General features: G+C 57.0%; 5 protein-coding genes across 5 annotated transcripts; 3 read left to right on the plus strand and 2 right to left on the minus strand.

Annotated features, from left to right (window-relative positions):
- The first annotated feature begins 1,009 nt into the window (after positions 1-1,009).
- On the plus strand, positions 1,010-1,714 carry GGS23DRAFT_343181 (uncharacterized protein). The gene has a single exon (XM_051513067.1). The coding sequence runs from the start codon at positions 1,105-1,107 to the stop codon at positions 1,456-1,458; it is 354 nt and encodes a 117-aa protein (XP_051367768.1). The 5' UTR covers positions 1,010-1,104; the 3' UTR covers positions 1,459-1,714.
- A 904-nt stretch (positions 1,715-2,618) lies between these two features.
- On the plus strand, positions 2,619-5,295 carry GGS23DRAFT_587575 (MFS general substrate transporter). Its single transcript, XM_051517490.1, has 2 exons — positions 2,619-3,483; positions 3,850-5,295. The coding sequence occupies exons 1-2, from the start codon at positions 2,967-2,969 to the stop codon at positions 5,133-5,135; spliced, it is 1,803 nt and encodes a 600-aa protein (XP_051367769.1). The 5' UTR covers positions 2,619-2,966; the 3' UTR covers positions 5,136-5,295.
- Positions 5,296-7,883, minus strand: GGS23DRAFT_587579 (uncharacterized protein). Its single transcript, XM_051517491.1, has 2 exons — positions 7,424-7,883; positions 5,296-7,170 (listed from the first exon to the last, which is right to left on the minus strand). Exon 2 carries the CDS (start codon positions 7,143-7,145, stop codon positions 5,439-5,441), a length of 1,707 nt encoding a protein of 568 aa, XP_051367770.1. The 5' UTR covers positions 7,146-7,170; positions 7,424-7,883; the 3' UTR covers positions 5,296-5,438.
- A 77-nt stretch (positions 7,884-7,960) lies between these two features.
- On the plus strand, positions 7,961-10,444 carry GGS23DRAFT_587581 (glycosyltransferase family 21 protein). Its single transcript, XM_051517492.1, has 2 exons — positions 7,961-8,748; positions 8,820-10,444. Exons 1-2 carry the CDS (start codon positions 8,651-8,653, stop codon positions 10,363-10,365), a joined length of 1,644 nt encoding a protein of 547 aa, XP_051367771.1. The 5' UTR covers positions 7,961-8,650; the 3' UTR covers positions 10,366-10,444.
- A 1,251-nt stretch (positions 10,445-11,695) lies between these two features.
- On the minus strand, positions 11,696-17,217 carry GGS23DRAFT_607796 (uncharacterized protein; the record flags this gene model as incomplete). The annotated part of the gene is made up of 2 exons (XM_051520106.1): positions 11,696-16,860; positions 17,163-17,217. 2 exons carry the CDS (start codon positions 17,215-17,217, stop codon positions 11,696-11,698), a joined length of 5,220 nt encoding a protein of 1,739 aa, XP_051367772.1.
- Positions 17,218-18,957: the final 1,740 nt, after the last annotated feature.

Raw genomic sequence — 18,957 nt, forward strand, 5'->3', positions numbered from 1 at the left:
GTCTCGAGGCTTCTAGAGAGCAGGGAACATACCGGGGCACACGCAATCAAATCAAGAACGGGGATGATCTGTGTTCGAGTTATCGTGCTACCCACAGGGTAGGAGAGAAAAAAAGGGGAGGGGGTTTCGTCTTAGGTAATCGTAGCGGCCTTAGGCCGTCCTCTCGAACAGTCACGTCTTCTAAAAACAACAACACAGAGATCTCTTGTCACTAGATGCGTAGAAGCTAAGAGGATGCCGGACCTGGGAAGAGATTCCCTTTCTAACATTATCCATATACGGACCGTAACCTAGCCAGCTCTTCCTGGGCCGAGAGAAGGGGCGAAAGGAAGGACAAGAGTACGATGGTATCCGTCTGTATTGAAAGGACAAAGATGGGTAGGTTTCTAGCATCATATCCGTTCGCTGCCGTGACGGCACTGGCGTCTTCATATTAACGCGGTGGCTGACAAGCAACAAAACAACACCCAGCCTATTATACGCAGTCTCCAACTACGAAGGTATCGGCACCGGCTCCTGCGCCGGCATTCGCCCCTCCAGGTGAATGCCGTTATGCTGGACTAGCCGTGGCCGATGGTTGGACTTCCTAGTTCTGTTCGCTTGGTTTCATCAACGCGCCGAGGACGTCCCGGTTAATCTACGAGGAGAATATCCCCCATCAAGACGTCCTCAGCGATCTCGTGGATCCTCGCTCGTCTTCTCGTCTCAGCTGGCCGGCTTTGGCACCACGCCATCCTCCTGCCGGCACTCGTCTTCTCCAAGGATGGTCTCACTGCCGACGCCTTTATTTCTGGCCTGGTAGTTGCAGGACGGTGCTTCGAAGAAGCGCTGGGCATCAGCCTCGGGGATCGTAGCCGGTGGGAGATCATGCCGTATGCGCACATATCTCTGAATCGCGAATCGCCTGCATGTGAAGAAGGGGGGAGCGAGCGAGAAAGGTGGCATCAGTTGTGGCTTGCTCGCGCGCGCTAACCGAGACATAGGAGTAATATTCCCTAGTATGCTGGTTGAGCTGTTTGACGGTATCGGATTCGGAGCTACTTTACGATGGGCGTCTCTGATGATTGGAGTGATGCTCCTCATCGGCCGGCGTGATCGTCACATATGCGTTGCCCCCCCAAGGGTCAGGCCGGTCAACAACGGCCGATAAGCCTCGCGGCTTTCGAGCGGCCTGCGTTCCTCACCCCTGTCTTTGGAAGCTTCCTCTTCTCCTGGGGTATTTTCGGCCCTTTCGACCTTCAACCCCTCTTCTCCGGCGGGAACGCCTTGACGTCATCCGCATCTCTCAATATCGCGTCCAGAATGAAGGAAGTTCTGGTCGAGACGACAGACGACACGGCACACCACAGAACCGCGGTGACATCGGACAACTCCCCATTCTACATGCTCGTCCCCCACCGCCTCCACGCCGGCCGGCAAAGGTACAACTTGGGACAGTGCTGCGTCGGTGTTTGGTAGGATCCTGCCCAGCATGCTCTGGGACGGCATTGGCTCGTCTCTGGGGGATCATCACGGCTAATGCGTATCTCGCCGCCGCCACCATTCTCGCAATCTAGCCGCCCATCAACTACCGCCATTCGTTGCGCGGATTGGTCGTGTTCGCAATCGTGTTCGCAATCTTGTTTCGGTCCTCGCCGGGAAGAGGGGAGAGGGGAAGTTCGTATCGCTCATGGCACCCGCGTCGGTGGAAATCGTGTGCGAGCACATGTAGGGTCTCGGTCATGATAGGTACCTACCTTCTTTGCCTCCATCGCCATCGCAAGCCACAGAGGCCTAATCGTGTTCTGTGGAGCGGTGATGCTGCCGGGTACGACGCTACCGGGCCTGACGACGCATCTCGTACAGAGGTAGTTGGAAGCGAAGGCGACGGCCGAGGAGGGCGCAGAGGCGTAGGTGGCGAAGAAGGATATCGTGCAGAAACAAAGGGGAAAGCCACGGCTGAGGATGGAGAGGCGAGCAGGTTACAGACAAGTAGACATCAGAGAAGTGATACAACGCTGTAGTGTTACCGCGTCCCGCGACCTTCTTCAGACATGGCGCGGTGGCTCCGGAGAGACACCCGTCGACATCCACGCCAATCCTTGCGAGATAGATCGTCGTGGGGTCGTGATAGGCGCCGTCCCTTCTGCTCTCGTCTCCAATTTCATTGGGCGAGGCCACACGGCGTCATATTAACTGGCCACTTGTTCGAGTTCGTCGCTTGCAGCTCGCCAGCGCCCAGCGGCATGCGACGCACTATGCACTATGGTCCTGAACATGCTTACTGGAATTCCGCTGCTGCGACGCAGGAGGAAGACGGTGAAGCGGACGAGCCGCCACCTCCGACGGCCATGTATGCCCCTGTTTATTAGCGGATGGACAGAGACAAAAGGAAGGTAAAACAAAAATTAATGGATACAGGGATGAAATATAAAAATATAAAAATGCATAAAACAACTAAATATGTAAAAAGAAGGAAAAAAAAGGGGATCGACCTGCGGACTAGGAATTGTGCACTGTGGTTGTGTCTAAGACAGTGCCAATATTGTGTGTACACTATGCAATAATACGGTACCGCCTCTCTGCTTTGCCGTCCTCATCGACGGCGCCGCAGCTGCGTCGCACCCCGGCGGGTCAACCTTTTGGCTACCACCCCAGCTCCCAACCCCCAACCCGGACGATGCTTGGTGCTTATCTTTTATAACCGGCGAGAAACGACCCTGACGCAGTGCAGGTCTGCTGCGCGGCGCGCATCCTACCCTCGACAGGCTTCAGCCAGCCCGACGGCGGTGACGCAGTCGGCGGGCACCAGGATTGGGTCGCCATCGTGCGAGGAGCGGCGGAGATCTTATCGCACCACGAGCGCCGGCCAGGTCGTCGCCCTCTGCTCTCGATATAAGCCGACCGGGTCGCGCGGCAGGGACGAGAAATCGACTGGCCATGCCATCTACCCGTCCACGGCTTGGTAAAAGAAGACAGACGGACTGATGCGAACCGACACAGCGTACACACCACCACCACTACCACCACTACCACTCTCAGACGACCATCACTTACACTTACACAACACATCCATCGCTTGCACTGCTTGCATCACTCTCATACCACACACATACATACCGTACACACACATACTACCTCCTCTCTCCCGACGCGATTCCACAATGGCGACGAGAGCTTTCCAGAACTCCGCCCTCATTGGCCGCAGCGGCAACATCAGCCCCGGCCCGGTGAGCGCCCGTCTCGCCGGCGCCAGCGAGAGCACGCCGCTTCTCGCGCCTGACGACGATCCGGACAGGAAAGTCCCGTCGTCGCCGGCCTTCGACCGGGCCGCGGGCCAGTCCCGCGCGCTCCCGTCCCGCGCGCTCCCGTCCAAGAAGAAGCCCGAGACGCCCCTGCCGAGACTCCAGATCCTCCTCCTGTGCTATGCTCGCCTCGTCGAGCCAATAGCTTTCTTTTCCATCTTCCCGTACATAAATCGGATGGTACAGGAAAATGGCAACGGTACGTGAACCCACCCCATACGGTCGACTGAACCCCCCTTTTCCTGCTGTTTGAGCGGAAGGGAGGGAGAGAGCGAGCAAGAAGCGCACACCGTCCGTCCGTCCGTCCATGTTCCCATCCCTCCCCCCCCCCTTTCTCGGCCTTCCCTTTCTCGGCCTCCCTGTTCTCGGCTTCCCTGGAACAACTGGCTACAGTCCTCGCACAAGTCCCCGTCCTCCCCAAACCCCCTGTCACTTGCATCTGCCGACTGGCATGCGCACACATATACACGCGCATCCGTCACCTCGGCGTGCTGCTGTGATAGAACGTGAGCGGAGACGTCCTCCGACGCCGGTAGCTGACCCCCCCGCCCCCGTGATGCTGCAGTACCGGAGGCCAACGTCGGCTTCTACGCCGGCGCGATCGAGTCCATCTTCTCGCTGACGCAGATGCTCGTCATGATGTTCTGGGGCCGCGCGTCCGACCGCTGGGGCCGCCGCCCCGTCCTCGTCCTGTCGCTCGCCGGCCTCGCCGCCGCCACCTCCGTCTTCGGCCTCGCCACCCGGATCTGGCAGATGATGCTCCTGCGCTGCGTCGCCGGCATCTGCGCCGGCAGCGTCGTCACCATCCGCACCATGATCGCCGAGCACAGCGACGCCTCCAACCAGGCCCGCGCCTTCAGCTGGTTCGCCTTCGCCGGCAACGTCGGCATCTTCGTCGGCCCCCTCATCGGCGGCTTCTTCCTCGACCCCGCCAAGACCTTCCCCCGCCTCTTCGGCGGCGTCCCCTTCTTCGAGACCCACCCTTTCGTCCTCGCCCCCATCGTCGTCGCTCTGATCGGCTTGACCGCCGTCGTCACGAGCGCCGTCGGCGTCGACGAGACCCTGCACATGAAAGACGGTGCAGAGGGTGGCGGAGACGACGTCGAGGGCGCCCGCCCGGGACCCGCGCCCAAGGCCACCGTGTCCGAGCTCGCCAAGGCTCCCGGCGTCGGCATCGTGCTCGTTGTCTACGGGTACGCGATGCTGCTCGGCTTCGCCTACACGACGCTGATCCCGACTTTCCTGTACACGACGCCCGAGCTCGGCGGCTTCGGCTTCACCTCGATCCAGATCTCCATCTACATGGCGCTGACGGCGGGCTCGCAAGCCTTCTGGATCCTCCTCGTGCTGCCGCCGCTCCACCGCCGCTGGGGCTCCAAGGCCCTCCTGCGCTACTGCGGCGTCGTCTGGCCCTTCTTCTTCGCCATCATGCCCTCGATGAACTGGCTTCTCTGCCGCGACAACGACCCCGCCCACACCCTCTTCTGGGTCATATTCCCGCCGATGCTCGTCGTCGGCTCCAGCGTCGTCATGGCCTTCACCGTCGTCCAGCTCGCCCTCAACCAGGTTTGCCCTGCCAAGTCAAGCCTCAACAAGCTCAACTCCATGTCCCTCTCCATCACCAGCGGCCTGCGTGCCGCCACCCCTGCTGCCTTTAACAGCATGTTCGCCTTGGGCGTGCGACACAATATCCTTGGCGGCTACTTCGTCTGGTTCGTCGTCGCCGCGCTGGCTGTGGGCTTCCTCTTTACCGTGTCGTACATGCCGCCGGCTACGGACAAAGGGGGGGAGGACGACGACGATGAGAGGGGGGCCGAAGAGTCGCCGCGGGTAGAGGTAACTAGCAATTAAAGCAGGATAATTATTGGGAGGTAGGCGAGGGGTTCGGGGAAAATAGACGGAGGGAGGAAGGGGGAAGCATCCTCACCTCCCTGGTCACCAACGTAGAAATCCAGGCTCCAGTGTGCATTACTGCGGATAGACAGGTTTTGGGGGATTCACTCATCAAAAAGTTTAATAATATTCTGGTTTATTTTCTTGTGGATGTCTATTGTTGCCTTTTAGTGATTTCTGAGCAAGCTCTGCTATAACCATCGTGTCGTCCCACTGCTCCTAGAACATAAACCTATAGGATTTCGGCTCTAACGTAACTGCTCAATCCCTGTTTCGGTTGCTGAGCCACCTCTTAACGATAAACTCACGCACGTTATAGCGCTCCAAGATCTCGGCGGCACCCAGCGTCTCGTCGGTCGGGGGTGGTATGTCAACGTACACAACTACTAAAGTCTTCAATGCCGTAGACTGCACACGGTTCATGGTGTGAAGCCAGTGCCACGATCTGCGAGGGGCCTGGCGACCCTCGGCCGTCCACCACGGATCCGAGTAGGACGGCAGTACGACGATAGCAAACTCAGCATGGGAGAAGACGGGGCCGCGATGGTACAGCAGCCAATCTACACCGAACTTGATGCCAGGTCGGGTCACCCAGCCCAGGGAGCGAAAATGGTGATATACGGCATATTGGACGAGAAACGGGTCATCCGGCTGCAGATCTGCTTTTCTCGCTGGTAAGTACGATGACCGACGGAAGAGCGTAAACAAATCCGAGGTGGTAAATGGCGTATCAAGTTTAGAATCCGTTACCGTTAGAGTTCCTAGTGCAAAGACGAGATAGAAAGCCTCCTCTACGGTTAGCTGAAGATGTTCTCTGTCCACAATTTCAGTACCAGGCGCAGCAGCGGCGTCGGATGTGATATTGGCTTCGCCGTGTGGTGGTGATGCAGCCAAATCCGACATTTGAGACAACGGCGAATTACCAACGGTCGAGCTACCCTGCGCGACATCTCCGTTAGGCTGTACACGGTGGCGGGGACTGGGAGGATCCGCAAGTTGAAAAGTAGTCGACTCGACCTTGGCCGAAAATCGCACACTCTTGCGCCGTTTACCAGAGCCACCGGCTTCTGGCGCACTCTCTAGGTCGATCGGCCTGGTAGCATCGGTCGGTGTACGTGGAGGGGAGATATGGCCATTCGCCTTAGGCAATATCGACAGGTCGTCCGCCTTTACCGTAGGATGCCCGGTGCCATTCGCAGCCTCCGCCAGCGATTGCGGTGAGGGCGAACCATTCGGAATCGCATCACGCACCACCGAGCCGATAACCCCCCGGCCATTCATAGCAGGTACCCGAGCCGACTGTCCATTAGGCGAGTCGTTATTGTGACGGTCAGGCTTCTGATCGCGTATAGAGTTCGGGAGGGCAAGCAACTCCAAGGGGCCCACAGGAGCAATCCATGCCTCCTCGAGCTTTGTTCGCCGGATAGCTTCCTGCTCCTTTCGGGCCCTATCCCACTTCATCATCTTGCGCTCTTCGCGCCTCTGGTTGGTCCACTCCTCGGCGACGTGGCCGTCGTGCTTGCCTCTTCGGGCCTGTTCGCGCTTGAGCCAATTTGGCTCGCTACGGCTGTAATTGCCCTTGCCGAAGAACCCCTGCTCCCATAGCGCGCGAATCGACCTGGGGTCTTTGATATGAACCGACCACGTCTCCGGCGACCAGAATCCCTGGTGAATCACGGCCGGTTCGGCGGGTGGTGGGGAGATGAGCTGGCTTACCCAGGCGAAGGCAAGCTGGAAGAGGGAGAGCGGGTTGCTCGGATAGAAAGTGGGCAGTGGAAATGTGCGGATCGGGGCGGGCAGAGCATAGATCTTATGTAGCGGAGGCCCGCTTGGGATAGCCGAGCGACGGTCCGACCTGGCTTGGGCCCGGGATGGAGGTGCCGATTTTGTAGAAGACTCTATAGCAGTGGAGGCGGGAGAATTCTCATGTTGGCGCGAGGTGGGGACGGCACAGGGTGTGTCTGCCATGGCTGCTGCACATCATCTCGACCTGCTTTCGACGCCGTTAGTTACATCATCACGACAACACCAGGTCCCATCCCCACCGCGCCGCCAACCACGTCAGCCAACTAAGACGGCGTGGTTCAATCGCTCAGATACCGTTGTAGTCTATTATCGGGACACTCATCGAGAACATATCGTCTCTAAGCTCCGAATAAAGGTGTCATCACGGCGACGATGTGCGTAGAGGGGCAGAGAGGACCGACGTGGCTGCGGAAAGAGAGAGACTGGTTGTTTCCACTCACGTTATATAAGAGAGCATCTATCCTCTGGAGCCGGCCGCGCAGGGATTCAGCTAGCAATCGTTCGCTAGGTCGGCCTCGCTGTTGTCCAGCCTTTCGTTACTTTGAAATCGAGGACGACGGGCGACAGCAACTGTCGTGGCTTTATATTGTTGATTTTTAGTGAGTGTGAGAAGATGAAGAGGAGGAAGATTCAGATAGATTTTGCGACGGGCGTGCAATCGTGATTTCGAAAAATAAAACCGGCGAGGCCCATTGGTCTGTTCCGATCCAGATGTACAATGTAGGTATATCCTAGGCAGCATAGAGATTGAAGATACCTCTGAATACCCTTTCCGGTCCGTCTATGCCCGAGAAAAGGAGGGGCGGCATGAGCGAATTGTTCCGTCTGCCGACGAAGATCCGCCCGTTGTGAGCATGTGACCGTGGGATTGCAGAAGTCGTGCACAAAGAAGCAAGTACCTATGCATACTTGGGTACATAAAGTACGATATAATAGTGCAGCTTATGCTAGTTTTGTACGCCTCAGATATTGGTCGTGGTCTTGTAGACAACAAATATTGACTTGGCCCTTGTTCACCCCAGCCCCGTCCAACCAACGCCGTGGAAAGCTATCGTCCACCTTCACAACCTAAGATCCCCTCGGAAACCTCGTCTGCGTCAGCTGAATCTGCTCCCTTGGTCACCTGCAATTTAGAAAAAATTTTCCTCTCTCCCGTATCTACACCCTCTTCCTGACCCGGCTTTCGGGCGGCCCACTAATCCCCCCCTTGTCGGCCACCCGCTCCTACAAAATACGTCCACACCAATACGCACACCGTTCATACCACGTAGTAGCCGGACGCATTTCGCGTACGTCGCCGTAGCTCTGCGGTGGGATCACGAGATATGGGGACGATGCTCTCAACACCGATCGTCACAAGGTAGCCCCAGCAAGGTCGCACCGGTTGCTAAGGGGGGGAAATGACAGCTGTCGCCGATCTCTGCCATCGTCGTTCTTCGCCCTTCCTTCTCCCTTAGCCTACCTCGATATCCAGTCCCGCGTCTGGCTCCAGGCTAAGTCCAAGCCTATCTAGGAATCCCCTCGTTATTAAATAAGCCATCCGAGATATCCATCTCACCTATCCACGTACAGCGCCCCCTATCTATTCCTCACAACCTCGCCTTTCTTTTCACATGTCGTAGCTGTTTCGTGGCCTCCCAACCACCATCCCATCTTTGCCTTGGCATATGGCGATGGTTTCTACTATCTTCGAGGTTTTGGGCTATGTCGGCCTGGTATGGGGTGCCGTGGTCCTTGTCGTCCAGGGCATAGGCTCCTACAAGATGTAAGCTATTATACTTCCTCAACCCCTTCCGTAGCCGGTAACCCCGGATCCCTAACCCCCGGCCTAAACAGCTTCCGCTACTACTCCTCGGTGCCCGCCCAGCCCGTGTCTCCGTCGCTACCCAAGGACGAAGTGCCGCATGTGACCATCATTCGGCCCGCGAAGGGCTTGGAACCCGGCCTCTACGAATGTCTCGCCTCCGTCTTCCACCAGTCCTATCCCAAAGACAAGTTGACCATTTACTTCTGCGTATCGTCCAAGGAGGATGCCGCCTACCCTGTCATCCTCAAGTTGCTCGACGACCATACCGACTTCGACGCCAAGGTTTTCGTCGAGGCGGAAGACCCTTACCTTCACGGCGACAGCGGTCATGCCGACAACCTCGGTCCGAACCCCAAGATTCGCAACCTGAGCCGCGCATATAGGGAAGCCAAGGGCGATATCATCTGGCCGCTTGACTGCAATGTGTGGGTCGCTAGGGATGTAGCCGGCCGCATGGTCGATAAGCTCTGCGGATATCGGCCGGATGGCCAACGCGCGAAGCCTTTCAAGTTCGTGCACCAGTTGCCGCTGGTCGTAGATACCGTCAGCTCCATGAGCAGTTTGAATTCCGAGGGTCAAACCCTGCTCTCGGGATCTTCTATCACCGGCGGCTCGGACGCGGAGTCGAATGTGTACGTTTCCTCTTCCCTACATTCGAGATCCTGGGCCCATGGAGGCGGTAGACTCGAAGAGATGTTTATGGCCACAACCCACGCCAAATTCTACGGCGCCATCAATACCGTCGGGATTGCGCCATGCATCGTGGGGAAGAGCAACATGTTCCGCAAGTCCCACCTCGACCAGGTCACCGATCCTGCCCGCAATCCCATCTTGACGGGCAAGGCTGCAGCTCTCCCCAAGGGCCTAGACTACTTCTCGATGTTCATGTGCGAGGATCACGTCATCGGCGATCTCTTGTGGCGTTCCGACCTGCCCGGCTATGCCAACCACGGCCTCGTCTGGGGTGACCTGGCAATCCAGCCTATGGCAGGCATGTCCATACCTGCCTACGTTTCGCGCAGGGTCCGATGGTTGCGGGCCAGGAAATGGACTGTGCTATCCGCAACACTCGTCGAGCACGGTGTAGAAAGTCTTGTCTGCTGCTTCTACCTATCCTTCAGCCTCACCAGCGTCCCCTGGTTTCACGAAACCCTCGGTATCCCACAGACATGGCGCGCTCTATGGTTCTGCTGGGTCACCGGTGTCGTGCTCTGGATGCTTGTCGACCGAGCTGTATTCAAGAAGCTACACGCCGGGCAGAGCATGTACCTAGACGAGCATACGCCATCCTTCGCCCGCGGGGCCGGCCGCGGGGGTGCAGAGAAGCGCCCATTTGGCGAGTGGATCCTGGCGTGGCTGGGCCGCGAGGTCCTGGCCCTGCCCATATGGACGTGGGCCGTCTTCCTCGGCACCTCGGTGAACTGGAGAGGAAAGCGGTTCCGCGTCCGGTCGGACATGATGGTCGTCGCGGTGGACGATCCCCCCGAAGACGAGAGCACCGAGGCATTGCTCCAGAACGGACGCGGCAGCATCGATAACGGTGTCTCCACGACGACACGAGGCAAGGTAGATTAATATTAGACGTAGATACTTCTCTGAAGATACCCCGACACATCTATATATTATTAATAATTAGTACATTCGTCGATCCTACTTGAAGCGCTTGATGTGTGCATGTTGATTTACCATCTATTACGACTCTTGGTTTATTGTTGCTCCGAGTCTGGGCATCTGCATCGTTGCCAAACCCGCCGACATCTAGTAACCCTTGCGGCGACGAGAACCATACATATTTCCGGTGTCCCGTGTAGGGGGGCAGGTAGACGACTACATAAATATTTCCCCCCACAAGGAACCTCCCCTGAACACACTCCTACCGACCTGAGTCAACAATACCTCTTACAGTTGTTACTCTCTCACGCAATTCACCCAACACATACATACAGGTAGACAACGCATAAGACTGCACGCTCCCATCAACCAACCCAAGCGAAGTCAACTTCACCTGAGGAATACTTCAATTGCGAAAAGGGGAGGAAAGTGATTTTAGGTGATCGAAAGAGACAGGGGAAGGAAAGGCCTATCTGAATGGTATATCCGTCACGCTCGTGCATGCGTACGAGTTTCATCTATATATGAAAGAGTGAGGCAAAAGGAAGAGGAGCCCAGGGGAGGAAGAGAAAGAAGAGGCTTGTATAGAGGCGAAAAATATACGCCTAGAGTATCCCGTCATTTTCATGGTCATCGTTTGCCATCATCGTGTGGTATCCGTTCCGTCTCATTCTGCCTCATCCCATCCGGTCTGGCATAACAAATAGACAGAGCTTTCCTTTTTTTTGTTAGACCGAGAGCGTCGCAACGCACGTACGCGGGGTGTTTTGGGTATTGGTACAGGAGCCTATCGCAGGACTTCCCATTCCTCCATGCTGGAGGTGTCTTCGTTGGTATCTTCGTTTGGTTTGGGGGGTTTTAATCTTTTTTCCCCCCCTTCCCGGACAGCCAAAACACGTTGTACATATTTGTTTCCGTTCCCAACGAATCCCATGCCATTCCTACCTTATTCTTATTGCCTATCCTGCGGTATCCATAAAGTCCGGTGCGAGGTGAGGACAAAGAGACCGATGGGGGTATTGATAATCTTTTAATCGGAACAAGCATAAAAAGGGGCCAGACGCGGGCCGGGGTATCCAACGAACGATGGGAAACGTGTTAAGCAGGGAAATTCATAACTCGACCTCCGTAGCCGGAAACTCGCGGCTGGGGATATGTGTATTCGCAATCAGAGAGGATGAAAGGGCAGAGAAAGAGAATATAGCAGAGCGAGAGAGAAAAGGAGATAAAATAAGAAGAGAAAATAGGAAGCAATCAGGTAAAGCACGACCGACGGACTTTTAGATGGCGATCGTCACAACCCCATCTCGTGCTGGCCGATGAACTGCCTGGCCAGCTCGTCTCCGCCGCGCTCGGCCTCCTCCATCCAATGGAGAGCAATGCACATCAGAGCCGGGTCGCTCCTCACATCGCCATCGACGCCCGCGTTCGCATCCGGTACGCCCGAAGATGCTGTTCCCACCGTACCCAGGCCGCTACGGCCTCGGTCAGCGGCGTGGCGCGCACCACCGCCGGGTCGCGATCCAAACTTCTCCATGACAGCCTGCTTGAAGACATCACGTGGTTTCGACATCGGTAGCATGCTTCTCTCGACGAGCTCGGGCTTACTGAGGTTAAAGAGTCCTAGCTCGCGCTGCGCGATTGCGCTGCCCTCCTTCGCTGCGATAGTCCACATTGTTGCTGCATCGCGGAGCGAATGAGATGGCGGTTGCCGCGCTACCTCTGGTATCTCTTCGCCGCCGTCCGGTCGCTTTCTCGTTGGAGTGTAGTAGGTCAAGATTTCGTCTGCAACTTCGACCATCGTCGTGATCACGTCCTGCTTGAGCGACACGACCACCGCTGCGATGTCCCAGAACGGCTTGGTACGGTCAGTGTCTAAAGTAGAGGATGAGACAAATGAGTTGATGAACTGTAAGTCGCGGAATAATGTCTTGGGGCGGATGCCCGCATCTTTGAAAAGCGACCGAAGCACTTGCGCAATGGCATCTGCGTTAGCTGTGTCTTTTATGGAGATGACGGAGCGAACGTCCGAGTTCTTGTTGGAACGGGGCTGGAATGTAGCCATATGCGACTGGAACGACTGGGGGCGCCGTTCCCTCATACTGTCCGTGCCCAGATCAATCGTACTAGCCCTACCGGACATGCCTAGATCGTCGTCGATGGATATCGACTGATGTCGCGGCAGCCATCGAGAGCGACGCCCGCCGCTAGCCAACGACGCAGCGATAAGGTGTTCTAGCTCAATGAGGGCATTAAGCTTCGTGTATGGGTTAGGGTGGACAGAGAAGATTCCCAGCAGCCTTTGGTAGGCTTTCGTATAAGGGAAGTCGGGGACTTCGCGTTTCTTTGAAGATCTCGCGCGCGCTGACGTCGTGTCGCTCGTGGCAGAGCTATCATTACTAAACCCGAAAGCGCTGTCGGGCCTGTCCGCGTTCGGGTCGGCTCTAGAGGCCTCGCCGGCCTGTCGAAGGTTACCGAAACTCTTCCTCTTCTCGATCACCCGCTGCTTCGCGAGGTTCTTGCTAGAACGATCCCTCTTCGATAGTCGCCGCGCTTTCCGCTCCTCGGCGTCGCGACGGTCGATGCACTCTTGCCCTAAGGTGCCGAACCATCCGTCCGTCTCCGACCCCGACGAAAACACAAGGTTTCCCAGCTCCGACAGCAACAAGCTAGTAAGGGTCTGACGAAGGTCGGAGAGGAAACGCTGTTTCCCTTCCGAGAGCTGCCGCAAGTGAACAGTCTCGTTCGATGACACGGATATTACAGATCGTCCGGCAGAGGAGTGATGAGATGGTAACGGATGGTGATTGTTGGAGTGCGAGAAGGTGCTCGAGAGGTTAGTGACACTCGTCGTAGGGGACTGGGCGCGCGACGTCGCCGAACTAACGGTTGACATCGTAGACTGAAAAGGGGACCAGTAAGTCGACAACGAGTCAATGGCATGAAGCGGAGGCGACGCTCCATAATAATCGTGTGCGTCCAAGGTATCAGACATCGCAGTGCTTGCTCTGGAAAAGCTGAAGCGGCGGTGGGAATCGAGAGAGATCTGGCTAGTGTTGAATGCGGAAATGTTTCTCGGGTCTCGAGCTACCGAGGCCGCCCGACGCGACGGAGAAGCATATCGTCTATCGTGTTCGCTGCTGATGACACTGGAGGCGTCGTCGCCCCATACGCTTTCTCTTTCACGGGATGTCCGGGGGCCCTCGAACGTCCTCCGGTCCCGTGAGTATAGTTCACTCGACCAGAGCACAGGACCGTCCATGATATTCTCGCCCACCAGCTTTCCTACGCAGCTATCGACTTCGCAGCAGAAACGATGTATGCGCTCCTCGCCTTGGCAGAGATTCTGAATACCGAATTGTTCTAACCACTTGCTAGTTATCTCGGCCTGGGCGTCGCTGAGTTTGTTGGGGCCGCCTTGATCCTCACTCGCGGCTAAGAGATCCAGCATTTGGGATTCGTTGCGATAGATGTAGGCGGAGGCTGCCCCACGGGACAGTTGGGCTCGGCTGCGCTGGAACGCGCTCCATTTCTTCGGCATGCCCATGATCTTGAGAGCGCTACAAATGTTTCGAGTATGTTCGTAGGGAGCCGAGTTATGAACGTCTGTCACATACCACATCTTATCCCTCAGCGCCTTCAGGCGTTTCATCATGGTCTCGATGAGGCCTTCGTGGCGCTCCTGGCTCTGCTTCAGCCAGACTAGCCAGGCGTCATATTCCTCGATCGCCGAGGCGGAGCGCCGGATAGAATCGCGAGGACCCCGAGAGAAGATGTTTAGAAGCGTGGCGAATCCGTTTTTACGCAGGGACGGCGAGGCTAGGGCGTTCAACTGTTGGAGGGTCTTCCAGTAGAGATGCGCCGATACGAAGTCGGATTGGATGCGAGATTGTGAGGAGGCGGCGGCCAGCATAGTGATCAAGGCGGAATTCTCAGGCTCACTTGCCGGTTCCTTTCCCTCGGAGGCGCTTTCAGGTTCATCGGCAGCCCGCTTGGACTTTTGTTCATCTTCGCACCTAGTGCGATACGGGTTGCGGCTACCCATCGACGTGCCCGGGGTGATGATCTTGCTCCTGGATCGATACCTCTTCAACCCGGACGCGCGATTGCTAAACGTCGTCTTGGTACCATGGTCTTCGAGACCTTGCGGGATCTCGAAATCTTCGACCAGTTTCAGTACCGAATCTCGCAGCTGGTGATAATCCTTGTCAAGGTCGGGCTTGTCGTCGGGCTCGTCGTCCTCCGTGTCACTGGTTGTAGAGGAGTTCTCCTCCTCGGGATCATCGTCGGGGTCGTAGGTCATTTGTAGGGAAAGGCCGTTGCCATCGGCGGAGATGAACACGACCGCCCAGCGCTCGGCGCACGGGTGGCACGCGCCCGAGATGACGTCCGAGCCTAGGATCTGGGACATCTCATGCATGGCCAGGCGAAGGCGGTACCCATCATCCTCGTAGTTGTTGACGTGCTTCTGCCTGGCCCCGTCAGACCCAGGAGGCGACAATCTCTGGGGTGTGCCGGCTAATTGGTCGTCCAGCAAGGGATCACCCGAAGTAGTCCCATCGCTAAAGACGGATGAGGCGCTCATGCTGAGGACGGAGGCAGTCTCAAAGTTAGTTCTTGATGTGGCGATAGATATCGGCTGGGATATGGCAGAGAAGCCCGATATCGACGGCGCGCCAGAGCGGATGCTAGAGTGGGCGGACGGCGGCCGACGGTCCGGGTAGAGCGCATTGACAAGCGTGGATAGGTCAGCAGGGCTAATTACCAAGTAAGGGTGCACCTCGACAGTCTCTCTCAGAGACGTGATGGACCTAGCTGGAAGCAGTCTCCCAATCCTCTGGCTTGCCGTCGGCTTGAAACGGCCTAGGATATTCTCAATGTGGCCTTTGACCTTCAGGGGCGTAGACACCGGCTTCTGGAGCGGGTTGGAATTGGCGAGCATCTCCACCACATAATGCTGTGCTAACGTGGCAACCTGCTTCAAGATCTTCTGGCGGCCGTACTCGGTGATGTGGTACTCCGCCATCATCCCGTAGCTCTCCGGGTGGATGACGACGGCCAACAACCAACTAGAGAAGAGCCACTTGTATACAAACCATTTCCGAGTAGAATCGACGAGGCTACGCGTGGTATCCTTCATCTCGAGCCGACGAAGGATCTCATTTCCAAGCTCGATAACGCCCTCGGGGATGCCGGTCGCGTCTTCGTCGTCTATGACGGCAAAGAGATCGTTCACGGCACGCTCGTAAAACTCCTCGGCGGCAATAGTATCCTTCGTAGACCAATCCGAGAGGTTAAACCTAGTCCCATTCTGGTCCTCAGCTCGGTCGAGCAGGAACGCGCCATCCTCCAGTATCTTCATAAGGTACCATTCCATATTGGCCCGTCCGGACCAGTCACGCATAGCAGACCAAGCATTGAGGATGGAAATCAAAACCGGCTCGCTAGTCGACCTAGTGGAGATCAGGCGAGCAAAGGCGGTGGCCCAGATCCCGGTTCTCCGCTTGTCCTCGGCGCTGTCCGGACCAGCTGAGTTAGCAAAGCAGGTGTGTATGAGAGCAGAAAGGGGGTCGTGGCGCTGGAAGGACAAGAGTCGATCCACGGCATTCAGGGCAGTCTGGCCTCCTTGTCTACTAGGGCCGCTGGTGTGTCCGCGTCCGCTGGTGCGGCCGTGGTAGGGCAGTACGGACTCTATGGGCTCCAATCCCTGGTGGAACGTAGTGAGGGCCTGGAGTTCGGTGGCATTCAGCGCGCATAGTCTCGTGGCTAGGTAGTCCGGGTTGGTCCGGATCTGGGTGAGGAAGTTGAGGAAGGCCTCTCTAGCCGAGGCGGAAATGTCAGCGAGGAAGGGGACGACGAAACTGTTGGAACCGATGGCTTCAGCCGAATGGGGTGGGGAGATCAAGGTTTCCACGGACGCCACCCCCGACGATTGCAGGGACTCCACGTCGGGCTCCAAGAGGGCATGGCGACGGGTCTCGTCGCAGCGGTTCCGAATATCATGGATGGCAGCAAACAGATTAGCAAAGGCTCTCTTGTCGTCGTTTCGGAAGCTGTCCGCCAGGTTTCGCAGCGAAGTCTCTCCACAGCGAGTTAGGCGCGCCGAGAGAGCAGTCGAGATCAAACTTCTCTGCAGGCGAGTGCGGGTATTGACGCACTTGCGCTCTTGATATTTGGACAGGCGGACAAGGTGGGCAAGTTCTTCGAGAGTGGTGCCCTCGTTCTCAATAGCCAGGTGATGATTGGTGTACATGGACACGTCGCTTAGAAGCGGCCGCGGAAGGGGACCTGAGTCTTCATGATCCTTCAGGATGGGCTGCAGCGGGCTCGACGGGACGGGCGGGCTGGAAGAGGGAGTCGGGGAAGGGTTCCTCGACGGGCCTACAGCTTGATCGATCACCGGCCTCTTGGGCGCACTCGCGCCGGCGGCCGGGCTGGCGGTCGCCTGTTGCCTCGAGGCTCCATCGCGAGGACTATCGCTGTCGTTATTGCTGTTGCCGTTGTCGCTTCTGCGGACCGACCCGGACGACTCTCGCCGACGGTGAGTGGACCTGGCAGGGCTTCGCGATCGATGGCGTCGCGGGCGCGTCGCTTCGGGTCGAGTCTCGAGAGAGGGCGTCGGAGATCGCGAGGACGGACGGGTGGCGGTAGGAGTTGCCGCTAAGGTCGAGGTCGGGGCAGTCAGCAAGCTGGCACGGGAAGTCGGACGGCGGATGTCGGCACTACTACTCATCGTGCTCCTTATTCACTCCTCGACTCACGTGGAGAGGTATGTATACAGACGGGCGACGATAGAGATCGCTGCATTGAGATCATGGTGGGCGCGTATGAGAAGATATGGCAAGCCCGCTGCTATCAGTCCCCCAGCACTACTACTGCCAACAGCACCCCCGGATGCAGAGTTGCTGGTTAGCCACGATGGCGAGATTGTACTCGGTCGTCGCTGACGTCGTCGTTGTCGGATCGGTGTCGAAAGCAGTCACGCAGACATGAGCGTCGTCTTAGCTAGCGGACAGGCAGAAAGACAGACAAGTAGGTCGGTCGGTGGCAGTCGGTCGAGTGAGGAGCGGCGGTGGCGCCTGTGGTGTTCGGACGGGTAGCTCAGGTGGGTAATCCGCAGCGAGGATCGGGGGTGAGATCAGGTAGGTAGGTAAGGAGGTAGGAGGGTAGGGCAGGGTAGGTAGGGCAGAGTTGGGCGTCAGGTAGTTAAGAATAGCTGGAGGACAGTCCCAGTCCTAGGCGCACGCGGTTGGGCTGATCCTATATCAACAAGGGTATTATAGTCAAGTCCCGTCAGCGAACGAGCGTGGGTGTGTAGGTGATGTGTAGGCAATATGTACGTGAAGGCTGGTGGGTGGTGGGTGGATGGGATGTAAGACCGAGAGCACCTACGTAGCGTACATACCTGTATACGATGTATGTACAAGCTGATATGTAATTATCAATTGGTGGGCTATGCTAGAGGTGTAGGTACTACCGCCTAAGGTATCGAGCCGTACCTTGCCTTAGGGTCGGTTCGCTGGCGGTGATGATAAAGTGGCCTCCCTGCCGCGTTTCGTTTCGTTTCGTCCCCGTTTTGCTCGTTCGCCCGCTCGTCGGTACATCTGCCGGGATATGCGCTTCCACCGGGGCATGTTAGGAATATCCCTTGGGTGCCCTGGGAGGCAGAAGCCCGTATTTCCCATACTCTATACTCTATCCAAGGTGGGACGCGCCTAGAGTGTAGGTGTTATAGACGTATGCGTGTACATACAGCGGGATGAGGTACCTCTAGCTTCTAGGTACCTACAGGCAAGGCAGTACACGTATGCTTGTATGTATCACCTAGACGTTATCGCATGTACGTATACTGGAGGCCGCTACCTATTATCGTCTCCGGCAACCTGGTATGCAGCCTTCGACAGCGAATCGGGCGTGCGCATGGTTTTGTCAGGGGCTGCCACGCTCCGTGCTAAGAGTAGAGAACACGTTTATACCTGGTAGGCGAGCGACGGAGCAATTGGTCCTTTATCGCCGTCTGTCGACTTGAGACACGGCTGCTTGAGATGCAGATGGCGAGGTGGCGGGGAAAACAGCGAATGCAGGATTCAACAAAATCAGCTACTTACCTACATAAGCCACATGAACCAGAGACAGAGACGTCAACAACAACATCGACAACGACAACATAGCCCTGGCAGGACAAGCCAGCAGCCGGTGAAAGGGAGGTGGTAGAGCGGTAGAGTCGGGAGGCCGAAGTCAGAGCGGACATGAAGATGACGATAGATGATGTGTCTTCCCGAGTTTCCTCCTCTCGCCTTTGCCTCCCCCCTCCCTTCCCTCATCTTCTTCATCGCCATCATCGCTTGGCCGTCGATAGCCAACCAACCAACCCGCAGACCGAATACAATCAGGTGTGGATTGGAACCCTGTCGAGCTGTTGAGGACAACCTGTTACACCCTAAGCTGCTGAACAGAGTTGTCTTGTCGCACCGTCGTTGGCGGGACGAACGACTTATCTCAGTTGCCTCGGGCAGCGGCATTGCCCCCCAGCCTAGAGGGGAAGAGGAGGACAGC

This window comes from Durotheca rogersii (genome assembly GCF_024521655.1).
Source record: "Durotheca rogersii strain YMJ 92031201 chromosome Unknown GGS23scaffold_38, whole genome shotgun sequence".
NCBI classification, from domain to species: domain Eukaryota; kingdom Fungi; phylum Ascomycota; class Sordariomycetes; order Xylariales; family Xylariaceae; genus Durotheca; species Durotheca rogersii.

Coding starts and splice junctions, on each gene's coding strand:
- GGS23DRAFT_343181 (XM_051513067.1), top strand. CDS start 1,105: ATGCGTTGCCCCCCCAAGGGTCAGGCCGGTCAACAACGGCCGATAAGC.
- GGS23DRAFT_587575 (XM_051517490.1), top strand. CDS start 2,967: ATGCGAACCGACACAGCGTACACACCACCACCACTACCACCACTACCA. Junction 3,484..3,849: donor GGTACAGGAAAATGGCAACG/GTACGTGAACCC, acceptor GTGATGCTGCAG/TACCGGAGGCCAACGTCGGC.
- GGS23DRAFT_587579 (XM_051517491.1), bottom strand. CDS start 7,145: ATGGCAGACACACCCTGTGCCGTCCCCACCTCGCGCCAACATGAGAAT.
- GGS23DRAFT_587581 (XM_051517492.1), top strand. CDS start 8,651: ATGGCGATGGTTTCTACTATCTTCGAGGTTTTGGGCTATGTCGGCCTG. Junction 8,749..8,819: donor GGCATAGGCTCCTACAAGAT/GTAAGCTATTAT, acceptor CGGCCTAAACAG/CTTCCGCTACTACTCCTCGG.